The 14,031-nt window shown below is 32.7% G+C and overlaps 1 protein-coding gene across 2 annotated transcripts in view; it reads left to right on the forward strand.

Moving 5' to 3' along the window:
* The window catches only part of LOC140452001 (probable G-protein coupled receptor CG31760), a 1,472,120-nt gene that overhangs the window by 611,312 nt on the left and 846,777 nt on the right, over window positions 1-14,031 (forward strand). For both annotated transcript variants that reach the window (XM_072546009.1, XM_072546010.1), the window contains exon 4: window positions 12,318-12,461. In XM_072546009.1, coding sequence (XP_072402110.1) covers window positions 12,318-12,461 — 144 coding nt within the window. The remainder of the gene's footprint in view (window positions 1-12,317; window positions 12,462-14,031) is intronic.

The following is a 14,031-nucleotide window of genomic DNA, read 5'->3' on the forward strand; positions in this document are numbered from 1 at the left end:
TTCAGCAAAATCAAATAATGGAAAGAAGATTGTTTCTAACCACTTTAGGTCAAGAACTTATTAAGGCCCATTTAACTCGTAGAGCTCAGCAAATTTGTTTACCGAGAGAAATTCGTAGTGCCATTTTTAAAGTTTTCGGACTTCAGGAACCAATGCCTGCCTCAAATCCAGAGCCACAACGACGAAAAAATAGGGGAAGGTGTAAAATATGTCCATATTCCAAAAACCTAAAGAAAGAAAGCTCATGGTGCGATAAATGTCGAGATTTTATTTGCAAAAATCATTCCCGCATACAGACGTTATGCATAAGCTGTGTTGAAAATTAAGGTAAAATCATGCTTGTCATTTTTGAGATACGAAATCTAAATCGATTTTTTTTATTTTAGGTAGGAGATATGATACCTAGATTTCACCATTGGATATAAAAAAACTGCACATTGTTATTATTTTTCTTATAATTCGAGAAAGTGCATAGCTATGTTAATTTGACTGAATACAAAAGTTTTTTTTAAATAAAGTTAAAGTTAAACAAGTTAAAAAAAGAATATTTTTTGATACAAAAAACAATGGGGGGTCAAATTTGACCCTGCCATGGTACAAATGTTACTATTTTTGGCCATGATAGTTAAGGGTTAACCTGTTAAACTCATTTCAAGGGCTTCGCATAGCTAACATTCACATAGCTATGGAGTCGCTTTTCATGATTTTTAGCCGTCTCCTTGATAATTGTAGCCACAGTTTCCATATTTAGGTCCTTGTGAAGGCCGTTGTTTCTCACTTACCAAGAAGCATTCACAATGTTTCTCAATACTTTATTCTGAAATTTCTGGAATATTTCTATATTACTTATCTACGGCTTCGATGTATTGAAATTTGAATGTGTTATTATGTGTTCTCAGGTACTTTATTGTTATTTTATTACCAGCATAACCTAACATGCTTTTTACAATAAACGGTACGACAAAAATGGCTGATATTATTTTTTGATGAAAGGCCTATTAGTAAGTATTAATTTAGTAATAATAGGTACTTCAAAAAATATTAATGCCATACACATTATGTTCTTTTATTTGTTTATGATGTTTTATTTTTATAAACCTAAAACAATATTTCTTTTTACAATAGTATACAATTTTCTAATATAAGCTAGATAATACATAGCGAAAACGCCAAAAATAAATTTTAAACATATTCTTTTAGAACTCAATCATCTACAAAGTTCTTAAAATATAAATATCCCCTAAAACCACCCTGCTTCACAACAGTGCAGATTATAAATTTTAAGAAAGAGAAATGATTTTACCAAAAAATATTTCATACGAAGTTTGAAGATTTCCCTGATCCCTGAAATATTAATGGTATTGTACCCTAAATTCTGTGTCAAAATGATGATGAATGTTATGCGAAGTAAACTGAAAAACAATGTCGGTTGTATATAGCGGAAACATTACTTTAATTAACTAATTAGTGAAACGCAGAATTTGTGGAGATATATTTTTGTTTTCATTTAGCGCAAATGATGTGATGTTAAGTTTTATACGTAAGGGACAGTATTAAAAATTTTAAAATAATTTTCTAAACCATCATTCAATTTAAAAAAAAACTGTTAGTGTAAAAAAGTGTTTTTTTATAATTTTTTAAAACACTTTAAATTATAAAACCGACACTGGACAGTTAAGTAACATATATTGTAGTATATTGAACAAAATTTATAAATATTCAAAATAGCCAACATTCACCTTAATAACAACTAACCTGTATAATTCATCAAAGAAATATCATTCTTCTAACGTTTCTTTTATTGTTTAATTGTAACTATGCGTTTTTCTATGCTCAGTCTCCTTTCTTGATACCCGGTTCATCAGAACCCAGAACAACTCTCTGATAATCGACTGGCATAGAAAACCGCATATTTCTGGACGTTTCCTCAACTATTGGTCATATCATAGACATTCAATAAAAATCAATTTGCTCAAGCAAATGAAGGCTACAATTATAGCGATCAGTGATCCTTCTTTCCCTCAGAAGAACCTGAGAATCCTGTTTAACCTTTTCATCGACAATTCATACCCAAAACACCTAGTCACCAAGATTTTATTCAGTTTGACTCCGAACATAGTACGCCAAAATGATGAGGTGCAAATTATTGTCACAAGCGGAGAACAAAATACCAATTGCTCAAACTGCAAGATCTATATATTCTGAGGTTAAAGATAAAAGTGATATCAAAGATTGTTCCAACGTAGTCTACCAGATTCCTTGTAATAACTGTAATTTGGTATACAGTGGTTGGCCAAATTATTAGGGACAGTAAGATGATTTCTTAATTTTCTAGTTTAACTGATTTTTTTAGCAAGTTGTTAGCTTTAAGACTTGCATCTATTTTTTGTTAAAAAGAGTGTGGTATTAAGGTCACAAAAACAATGAATTCTGTTAGTAAAACTATTTATTTTTTTCGCAAAAAAAATTGTTACATAAAATCACTAATTTCAATATTTAGTGATGCCACCCTTTGCTGCAATTACAGCTTCTACACGTCGGGGCATGCTCTGAATACAAACTTCTGCATGGTGTTTTAATTTTGGGTTATGATGCCATTCTTTAATAAGAGCTTCAATCAACTGCCGCTTCGTTTTAGTAACATCTTTGGCGATCTCCCGTTTGGTTAACTCTCACATACTCTCTATGGGGTTCATGTCAGGAGAGTTTCCCGGCCAGGGCAGAACTGCAATATTTTCTTTGGACAGAAATGCAGTTACACTTCTAGCTTTGTAGCACGGTGCAGAATGGTACATAAAAATGTAATTTTTTTAACCAGGGAATAATTCTTTGAGCTGGAGACGTAGCCCAGTTTCAAGTATTCGCTTATACTGGTCCTGTCTCATTCTCCCTTCCACGATGTATAAGCGTCCCATAGCCTTTGCCGAGATTACAGACCACACCATGACACTAACCGGATATTTAACCCTCTCCACAATGCAATCTTGTTGGAATTGCTCCGCAGGACGTCGTCGGACGAACGCACTTTTGACCACCAAAATCTGGAATGTTAATTCGTTGGAGAAGTATACCTGAAAAAATGAAAATATTCGCTGTTCACGAACTTCATTCGTTAAAAAAAGTTGTACTTACTCGACTCCAGTCTTCAGCGGTCATACTTCGGTGCTGCTTGATCCATTTGAGTATCTTTCTCTTCGTGGCTTCGGTGAGCCGTGGTTTTTTCATAGGCCGGCGTCCTATCAGATTCTCTTCGGCCAGTCTTTGTCGGACTGTTCTTCTGGAAACATTAATTCATTCGGTATTTATCATCGTAGTCAGATGTGCCACACTCTTTTTACGATTTTTGAGACAAATGTCCCTGATTTTACGGTCTGTACGAGGATTAGTGATCCTTTTCTTGTCACATTTTCCAACACGGCCCGGTTCCAATACCTCGTTTGAATCAATTTTTATTTAAATGCGATTTTCCACAGACCTTGAAACACCTGCAGTAGTTAGTTGCTGCTATTCTTTGGGAAAGTGTAGAGTGCAGTAACATCGTTTATATTTGTCTAATTTTCCCTGGAGACAAGTCTGCAATTTTTCCCATACTAAAAAAATAATTTTGATTTTGAACAATGTTTTTAAATAAAATCGTGTCATTAAAGGCAGAAAAGATGACTAAATAACAAATATTACTTACCTGTTTATTATATTATCTCACACGAAAACCTGGCAGAAACACTTTAAAACAGTTTTAAACAACTTGCAAATATTTTTAAGCCTCACTGCCATAACAGCCGATGACCAACTGAGATGCAACAGCAATTATGATTTCATTTCATACATAAGCAGTCTACCAGTGTTGCCGCTTATCAAAAATCTTAATAATCATACCAGAAGAACTGCCAAATATAATACAGATATGAACACCAATTTTTTTGGTCTAAAAACCATTTAGTAGAAAATACAAAAATATATGTAGTGTCCCTAATAATTTGGCCACCCACTGTATGTGGGACAAACCACACGCAGCCTAGGTAGTCGCTTAATCAGTCATCGTAGCGACAGCAGGCTATATCCGGAAATATCTGCCCTTGCAGAACATGTTAATAAAGAACATCATATAATGAATTATGAATCAGTCAAAGTTTTAGCTACTGAATCCAATTACAAAAAAAGATTTTTCTTAGAAATGGCACTCATTGCTCAAAATTCAAACGCAATGAACAAAAGGAGTGACATTAATCAGTTAAGTACTATTTACTCCTACCTATTATATTTGGATACACATTCACAATCCAATGATGTTTCAACAACTGATTCATTGTTAAGTTTTCAGGTTTCGTTATTTATTATAGTTCTCATTATATAATTTTGTTTTTCAACTTAAATACAACCTTTGGTAAATTTTGAGGTGTAATAGTAGTAGTACTACTAGTACTACATAAGACAAAGAAAATAAGAAGAAGTACTGTATCACTTTATTTCAGTTTTTCCTGATGATGAAAATAAACATTTTCGAAAGCTTGAAACTTAATTAAAAGAGTACACTTATTTCACCGCTGCAAATTCCAATAAACCTCAAAGCTCTATATATATATATATATATATATATATATATATATATATATATATATATATAGATATTTAGGTACCACTAACTGCCTATATGTAAATATTTTTGTTTTTCATAATATATATCTCCGTAATAAAAATGGACAAAATAATTTAAACTTTTTGACTTTCTTATATACAAATTTTGATTATTGCTTTATATAATATACGTTTTTGTTTTATTATACTTCATTTTTATACGACTACGCTTTCACATTCGTAATCTACCTACAAAATAAAACGAAAGATATTTCAATTTATGCAGAAATGCAGTAGATTTACTAGCGTATTGCCATGCAAAAGGGAGTATAAACGGTATACTCTATATTATTGGTATTAAAGCTAAGGAAATGACTTTGTTCTTTCCCGTCTTCAATATGAAGAATTGTTATGTTGGGTTTCGAGTCCAGAAATAATAAAAATACTTTAGATTGATTATTTACTACAGTAAGTCTAAATGCTTTAAATATCATATCTATATTAATTCTTCTTGTTTATTTAATTCATTTTGTAGAATCATTCTCATTATTTTTAAAAACTAATTAAGGATTAATACTGTGTAATTTTGGGACTAAAACAAGCGTCAAGGGTAACGGAGAATCAGTTACAGGTCCAAATAAAAGTCAATGTAGCTATTAAGTTTAATGACATAACAATGTTCTCTTAATAGTAAAAATATAAGATATAAAACACAGAAGAACAGTTTCGCTCAGCTCAGCGTAATGAGCTATACCAGTAGATATTAAAATTTTCATATATGCAAACTGTACAGCTATTGTTGCACAATCAAAACTTTTGCCAAAGTAGAAATAAAATTAACTGAAGCCTTAAACATAATGACAACATCATCATATTAGTCATTAACATATTCGCACATATATTGTGGTTCATCATTGAGATTCAGCAGCTCGGATAGTTTAATTACTGAGATTTCTCCACTGTTCGCGGTTATCTGTTACATGTACTGCCTCAGGATACTGTTTGTAAGAAGCTTTTTCGTAATGTCTGTCCATCGCTGTGAAGATCTGTCGATTGGGTTTTTTCATCTACAACAGACATTTGTGCGGCGAGCCGTCCATGTAATTTGAAGCAGTCGTCTTCATGTCCACGTTTTAAAAGCGTATATACGTCGTCTATTTGATTCTTTGGCTGTCCATGTCTCGCATACATAGTGACATATGAAAAAGAAAAGAGTTGAAACGAGTCTCTTTTTGCTTCTCATAGTAAGGAGACGATCACTCCATACCCCATTTAGTTCAGTCATTGCTGCCCTTGCAAGTTGTATGCGTCTTCGAATTTCGGGGTCAACTGTGTGCGTTGTTAAATAGAACTCCAAGATATATCACAGAAGCGATTAACGCACACCCCGCAATAGTTCAGGTTTCAGGAAAGTATTGTTGGCGATCAATTACCATGATTTTCGTTTTGTTGTAGTTAGCCATGATTCCAAACTCAGCACCTTTTACCTCTCGTTTTGTAATAAAATAGGAATTTTTTCTGAAGTAAAGTCAAGGAATGTTAGTCTGTAAAATGCAAGTTAGATATCTTGACATCGGCTAGGTTTAGTCCTCCCTCCAAAACCATCCCAAACTCTGCGCATTATAAATTCTGTATACACGGTAAATATTGAGGAAGATAGAACGCATCCTTGTCGTACTTCCTTCTCCAACGAGAGTTAGTCAGATAGGGATCCGTCTATTCGAATATATGCCAGATTATCTTGCTTCAGTTTGTTAATAAGATGAATCATGTGTTTGGGTACACCCATTGTCGTCATAGTTTGTCCCACCTAATATTAATAAAGGCCTTTGTAGTCAACAAAACATAAATATTGGGATTTGATATTCTCTGGATTGTTCTATGTTCCTTACATTAAGGATTTGTTCTCTATTACCTCTGCCCTTTACAAATCCAGCCTGCTCAAGTGCTATTTGCCAACATATGAAGTTTTCTAGACAACGTTGTAATGACACCATACTAAAAATAAAACAATCTTAAGTCAAACCCTAGAAAAACTCAGATGTGCTTCTTTCACCGTCGTAACAGGCACACTTCCAGAAACTAAATATTCTGTACTAAAATTTAAAGAAACAATATTGCTCGCAATAATGCCTCCACTTTACACTTCTGCTACCGAATATGCCATGTCAGTATAGGAAGCATCAGCCTACGTTAGACGCCTAGCTATCAATGGGTCAGCAAGAATCATGAGTAGATGTTTAAGATCCACACCCATTAATAAGTTATACCTTATTATAGGTATCACTACAACTGATATCTGAACAGAAGTAGTTAGAGAATTGGAACGAAAGAAGCAAACTTTAGCTTCGCAACATCCACTGCACGAAAAGAACAAAGAAAGGGAAAGAAAAAGTCAAAACAGTAATAATGCGATTAACAAAACTGAGTAACGTCGATTTATGTCAAGAAGAAATAATTAACACAGAATCATAAACTTAACAGATCTTAAAACCTCTAAAAAGGGTAAAATATTTTCTTATATTACAAAGAAATACAAATACAAGTCAAGTAAAGGTAACGTCTATGCTATAATTTTACAAGACACTTTTTTCAAATGGGTAAAAATTGTTGCCATATGACGTGCCACATCCAGCGTTGTATGCTAAGCGCTAAAAGATAAAGTAATAATGAAATTCAAATCTCCGACCAAACTCATACCAGATAATGACACTTCGTACAAAAACAGAGAAGTCAGAAGACTGCTAAAAAAATTCAACAGCAACAAATACAAAATTCCGCTCTCTTCATTACAGAATAACCGAGTAAAAAGAACAAACAGAGTAGCCCAGACAATGATAGCCCAATTTAACGACAACAACCACAAGAAATGGGACACATACACCTCAGAACTTTTGCAATTACCTTAGCAAAACATGTTTCCACTAGATTCTTCACAGCATTTTTAAATTTCGGTCACGAAATGAACATAGGTACTCTAATAAGATTATAGAGGCACCTAATCTTACTGACACAATTCCACCAACATAAAAGTGGAATGAATAAGAGAAACATTAGAATTATTAAAAATCAATCTGGCCAAAGCAGTCACATCACATAGTCACAACTTTAATCTACGTCACAGAAAGTGGACACCGAAAATGGGAGACAAAGTCATGAAAACAGATTACAATATATCTAACGCCGCCAAATAACTGAACGCCACATTAGCTGCCATATTCTTCAGTCCATATACTTTTCACAAATTATTATTAAAAGTAATTTTTTAGTTGTAAGATGTAACGGCAAAAAAAATTACCAAAGTTTACTTTAGATAAAAACACCCCCTTTTACCAACCTCAAAAACATCCCTACCTTTCCCTCAAATTATAAAACGACACGTCTGTATTATAGAAACCTTAACATAAGTTCAAATGGAAGGCATTCTAGCGATTATAACGATGATGAGCCCGCTACCGGACAGCCCTGTCAGAACACTTCCGCCCTAGATGTCGGCTAGTGATCGAAAATCGGGTAAGTACTGAAAGGAAAGATATACAAGAGTGTGGTGAGACCTGCGTTGGTATCCGCCGGTGAAGTGTGGCCTGTAAAGAAGATTCAGCAGAATAAGATGAAAGTATCTGAAATGAATTAGAAATAGAAAGCAACTTAAAGAAGCTTTCAAGATTTACAACCTTTATTTGAACCATCTTTCTTTAAAATGTAGAAGTAACATTTTATAAGCAAAAATAAAGTTTTCACTCTTTAAGATTGTTTAAAAACACAAGGCAAAATCAGCTGTACATCTTGAAAGATTTGTCATCAGCTATCCCTTATATACGCTGGAACCTGAGAAATGTAGAATGCAGATGAGAATCTTTCTTGGTAAACTAAATACCAGTCCACTAAAAGATAATAGTTATATCTGTCTGATTGGTAACCTAAGAATATGTTCTAAAGCTCCTTTGTCGACCACTTTATTTTATTTTTTGATTGATTTTTATAAATAACTAATAAGTAACGCCTAAAACAATCCTGCGGTTGGTTTCTGTTCAATATCGCAAAAAATAATATAAATAACAATATCTTTCTTCCACTTGATATAAAATTTTCATCATTGTAAGTACAAATATAGAGAGAAATAGACAAAACTATAAAAAGTTGGTAGTCCTGTATTTTATTGGATTCTTTTTTACACAGCTTCGACAAGTCAGGAGTAACGTTCCTGTGAAAGGGATCTGTTCGTGTGTCAACACACGTCGTCGATATATTATTTGTGCATGTGTCTTTTATTTTCTGGCATAGGAATGAAGTGCTGGATATATATCAGGAGCGAGTTTTCCATTCACCGACATTTTTCATGACAAACCCTTTGAAAACTCATCAAAATATGCGATAGTAGATTTATCGTATTTTGTTATGCTTATAGAAGTTGGTATATTTTCGAAAGTGAAATTACGCCGACAACTGAATTGTTAGGCAAGTGATTTATTTACAACTTTCGGAAAAGATTGCCAGCGTGTTGTATGATGAAACAAATTGATTTTTTAGTTCTTGAGAGTAACTTTAGTTTTTAACTTTGTTTAAAGTACCATATGAAAAATTATATGGAAGAGACAAATATGGTGGTATTAAAAACAGGTCACTAAAATTACACAGAATAATTCAACTGATATTTAACAGAAAAACGGTCATGTTGACTTTATAGTTAATTATTGTAAAAAGTATTAATAACAATTTGCACGGAGTTTGGTCCTGAAAAAGCCACCAAAAGTCGGGTTTGCTTTTGTCTCAACAAATTAGCAAATTTTGTGCAATAATTAAGAGTTGATTTATAAACAGTATTATTAACAATAATATAGCATATTACAGCATACTACGTCTTCGATATTTTCGAATACTTTCGAATACAATGGAAATTTGCTTAAGTTACTATTATTCTGAAACCTGGTGAGCCCGTAACGCAAGCAAATTCATATCACCCTATAAGCCTACTCCCAATAATGTCAAAAGTATTAGAAAGGCTACTATTGCATAAAATCGATCAAGTTGTTCCAATAAACGAAATTATACCACAACACCAATTCGGATTTCGACGTGACCACTTAACCATCCAACAGTGCCACAACAATATAATTAAAACAACTCTCGAAGACAAAAGGTTTTGCTACCAATTGTTTCGGTAAACTGGAATCAACAACAAATTCAATTGATTCAAATACCAGTCAATCTATTGCTTTTCCCTCCCCTAAAATCATGTCCTGCAGTTGCAATCTTACCAACCGATCAAATTTCTTTCAAAGAAAAATCAGCAAATAATCTAAACTATCTAACTATAGAAAAAGGTCAAGGAGAAGTTAATACCATGAATAGCTCCTCATTTATTAATACCGATCTTACCTTTACCTACATCTAAACCTGGAGTCAAGAAGGTTAAAAGCACCAGGGAGCATGCAGCAATGAAATCATTAAAATCATGTGACCTTAACCCTTTAAACGCCGAATCATTAAAAATTGTAAATAATCACAAATATCTTCAAAAAAACTTGTTATTGGAGTATCTTGTATCATTTTATTTTACGAAAAAAAAATATAATACTGTGTTTTGAGAGAAAAAATATGTTCCCATTTTGGGAACGTTGGCATCTATAGGTCACAACTATATAAAAAAGTAATAGCATTGCAGTAAAAACATATTGTATTCTTGACATAATAAAAAAATTAAAAAAAATTAAAATAAAACTGTATGATACTTATTAAAACAAAAAAATATATGCAGATGGTTTTAACATGTAATACATTCAAAACTTGTTTTTTTGGCATACAGTGCATCTTTCTTATGATGTTCTTCTAGAATCTATTAAATCGTAAATCTTCATATGCATATCTTCTGCAGTAGACATTGTTCAACTGTTTATCGTCTACTTTTGGTGGTGTGAAACCTTGAACTTAAATTCCAACCTTCCTCTTTTTCCATTTACTTTGAATCGATATATTTTCTTCCTTATCCTTGTCTGAAAATTCTTAAGTATGAGTTTCTACTCCACCGGTTACTTTGTCTGGTCTACTTTGAATATCTAACATCCGATCGTCCATAGTATCCTCGTTGCTTTCAGTACCTTGATCGGCTGAATAAGGAGAAATAATAACAATATTTCTTTTACTGCCGCCTACTTGCCATAAAAACTTTTTGGGCCAAAAAAATATCCACTTTTCCACTGAAACGTAACTAAAACTCAATATTATTATAAACACTACTTGTTTTCTTCGAACAATTTTGTGGCGACTAATCCAAGTCAATACCACTGTTGGGGAAATATCAACTATAGCACAAAAAAGCGACATGAATGTGTACGTTATTTGACGCGCTTTTTAGATGAAACAATGATGTAAGTAAAAAAAACATCTCAGCTACCTAATAGAAAGCCAGAATGGGACATACAGAAAGCATATTTATTTCAATATTTGTAATATTATTTAAATCATTTTTAAATCCAACATATGTTTTATTGTGTTCCCAAAATGGAAATGTTGGCATTTAAAAGGTTAAACCTGCCAGAAATTTCACCAAAAATCATTCACCCACATTTGTTCTCAATTTTGGCACCAACTGAGTCTACTCCTAAGCAATGTTATTCATATGCAAGATCCTTTCAACACAATTGAAAATTTTGCTCCTGGCCTATTGAGATTAGTCTATATAGTAACCCAAGTCCATCCACAATGAAAAGATAAATCTTCTTTTTATAGTGCCTATCATTACAATCTGTAGTTTGCACACTGCTCCTCTGAAAAGATTTGTGATTGTCTTGTTTAATCATGTTCGTAGATTTTTCAGCCAAGAAATTCTTCGCGTTCGTGGTACTCGTTTTGCGTTGTACTTTTGCTTGTAATATATAAATATGGTTCTCTGGTCTGTATTTAATTTAAATAAAATCGGTGTTTATTTTATAACACAGTTTTAAGGCCGCACAACTGCGCATGCGTATATGTCAAAATAAAGGTGATTTTATTAAAGGATGACATAAAATACTTCTTCAATAATTCTCTATTTATTTTTTTAATCATAGCTTCCTTTGTTAGGCATAATATGACGAGATCTATTAGTTGTATTGCGATGTAAAATTACAGAAAGGTCTTTGAGTACAATTTTTTGAAAATTATCTTTTACCTAAACCTTCTCCTGATAATAACAAACACACAAAAAAAGAATTATCTAATTTGGTGAAGTCGTTTTGAAGTGATGCCCGTACAAACATTTTGGCGGTTCATTTTTATTAATATAAATATTGGTAATAAATAATACTATTCAAAATAATTCAACCGAAGAGAAATATAAAATTTTTAACTAACATTTAAACAAAAAGTAATTATTCAACCCTTTGTTTTTGCCCTTTATCCACCCCTTAACCATACTGATTGTATACTGTATTAAAAGGTATTTAGTCAATATCCGTCCACTGTATATTTGAAATTGATTTAATAATTTAGCTTTAGTTAGTTAAGTCTATAAATAGCATTTATTTTAAAATTAAATCCTGAAATATTTCTAAAATTTAGGGAAATATAGCCAGATCCATTTTCCGCAATTGCTCTGCCTGTTTCTTTAAATATTCAAATTGAAATATTTCATTCTGTGTATTAGTACGAAAATCGCGAAGGGCAGAACTGTTATTCATTGCCGTTTAATTACTCCCATGAGAAAATAAAAGATAGACCGAAAATTAAAACGGAATAACTGCCAACTCCTCTTTTTGTTTCAGTGTGTCCCAATTCCAGGATTAGGATTCCGGCGGGGAAGCTACAAGTGCGTGTGCAGACCTGGATTCTATTTTCCAGACATAAAGGCCGAAAGGCGGTATTACAACGGGACTGTCCTGGAGGAGGAGTACGAGAAGCGTATGCTGGTGAGTCCAAAATTATTAACAAGCTTAAAAGTGTGGGCAATAAGTTGAAAAAATGTAAAAAGTTTTTGACCCAATTTTAAAATATGGCCCATTATTATGAAATTAAGGTAGCATAAGAAAACTTTTTGCTGGTGAACCCTCATACACTTTCAGCGACGTTTTAATTTAACACCAACGTGGAGGCTATAGTTATTATAATTTAATAAAATATCTATGAATGTGTTTATATTATATTGAATTTAAAAATATATTTGAAAGGGACTCAATAAGTTAAATATTATATTTACATGGGATTAAGCCATATTTTAGTATAATCAATATTACATTTTTAACTTATCTTCAACGTTACGATTTCCACTCCCGAAATTGTTTTCAAAGAAAAGATTATTTTAAAAATTCTGCGAGAATGTTTAACCAACAATTTGTTAATATGTTATGTTTTTTAAAACTAATGGTTGACTTACTCAGCCTTGAACTTGTAGGAAATAGCCTGCTTTTGGTTGAAAATAATTTGAGGGTGGTGTTTTTCACCTCGCAATATCAAATTCTGACAGTTTGATGTAGTTTTTTATATTATATGTTTGTGTAATATGTCTTTACGTAGATTATAATGTTTGTGTTGCATATGTTTTAGAGATCATATGTCTGCGACTTCCTTTAATCCGCTATTCTTATGTTCTTGTTGACTTCTTCGTTTAGTATTGGCAGCCAAAGCCTGACAAATTTTGCTGACGGGTTTGCTACAGATTTTACTTCATTAACCCATCTAGGTCCACTTGTAGAAAACATAATAAAACCAATTTTTTTTATAAAATTTAAGTTTAATTAAACACAAATCAAGATAATTCAAAAGCTACATGAAGGAAACAAAATTTATACGTCCATTTTTTAACGTTGCATTAACGCAACATTGGGGCTACACGTATAACAGAAACATATTGTATTTTCACCTATGGTAATCTTTGAAACAATGTAAATTCCATGATATATTAGAATTTTTACAGATAAAAACACTTGTACTTTTATATGCCTACAATGCCTTCTCCAGTTTTCAGTATTGTGTTCAATCATGTGGCCCATATTTTCCAAACGCGAGGTAGATGGTAAAGATGAATTAGAACTACGACCTCTAACACATGGTGTGCTACTTTGGTTGAGATTAACAAGGATTCGCACCCGTTCTGACCTAAAATCTAACTGCGAAATTAGATTTTACTTAGCTACAATTCTGTAAAATTTCCAGGCATTAACGACAGCAGGGTGTAACATGTTTATAAATAACGGCACCATCATTTTTCCGACGGATATTCTATAATAGACATGCGAAGACTACAGAACAATAAGCCTAATGAGCCACTTACTTAAAACGTTCTTAAAAGTTATACACGGCAGAATATATAAAAAATGCGAAGAACAAGTATCATTGACGCAGTTTGGATTCCGCGATTCCTTAGGCACCCGAGAGGCTCTATTCGCTGTCCAAGTGCTTATACAAAGATGCAGGGATGTTAACTGTGATGTGTATACTTGTTTTATCGACTACAAAAAGGCATTTGATAAAGTAAAGCAT

This window comes from Diabrotica undecimpunctata, chromosome 10 (assembly GCF_040954645.1).
Source record: "Diabrotica undecimpunctata isolate CICGRU chromosome 10, icDiaUnde3, whole genome shotgun sequence".
Taxonomy (NCBI): domain Eukaryota; kingdom Metazoa; phylum Arthropoda; class Insecta; order Coleoptera; family Chrysomelidae; genus Diabrotica; species Diabrotica undecimpunctata.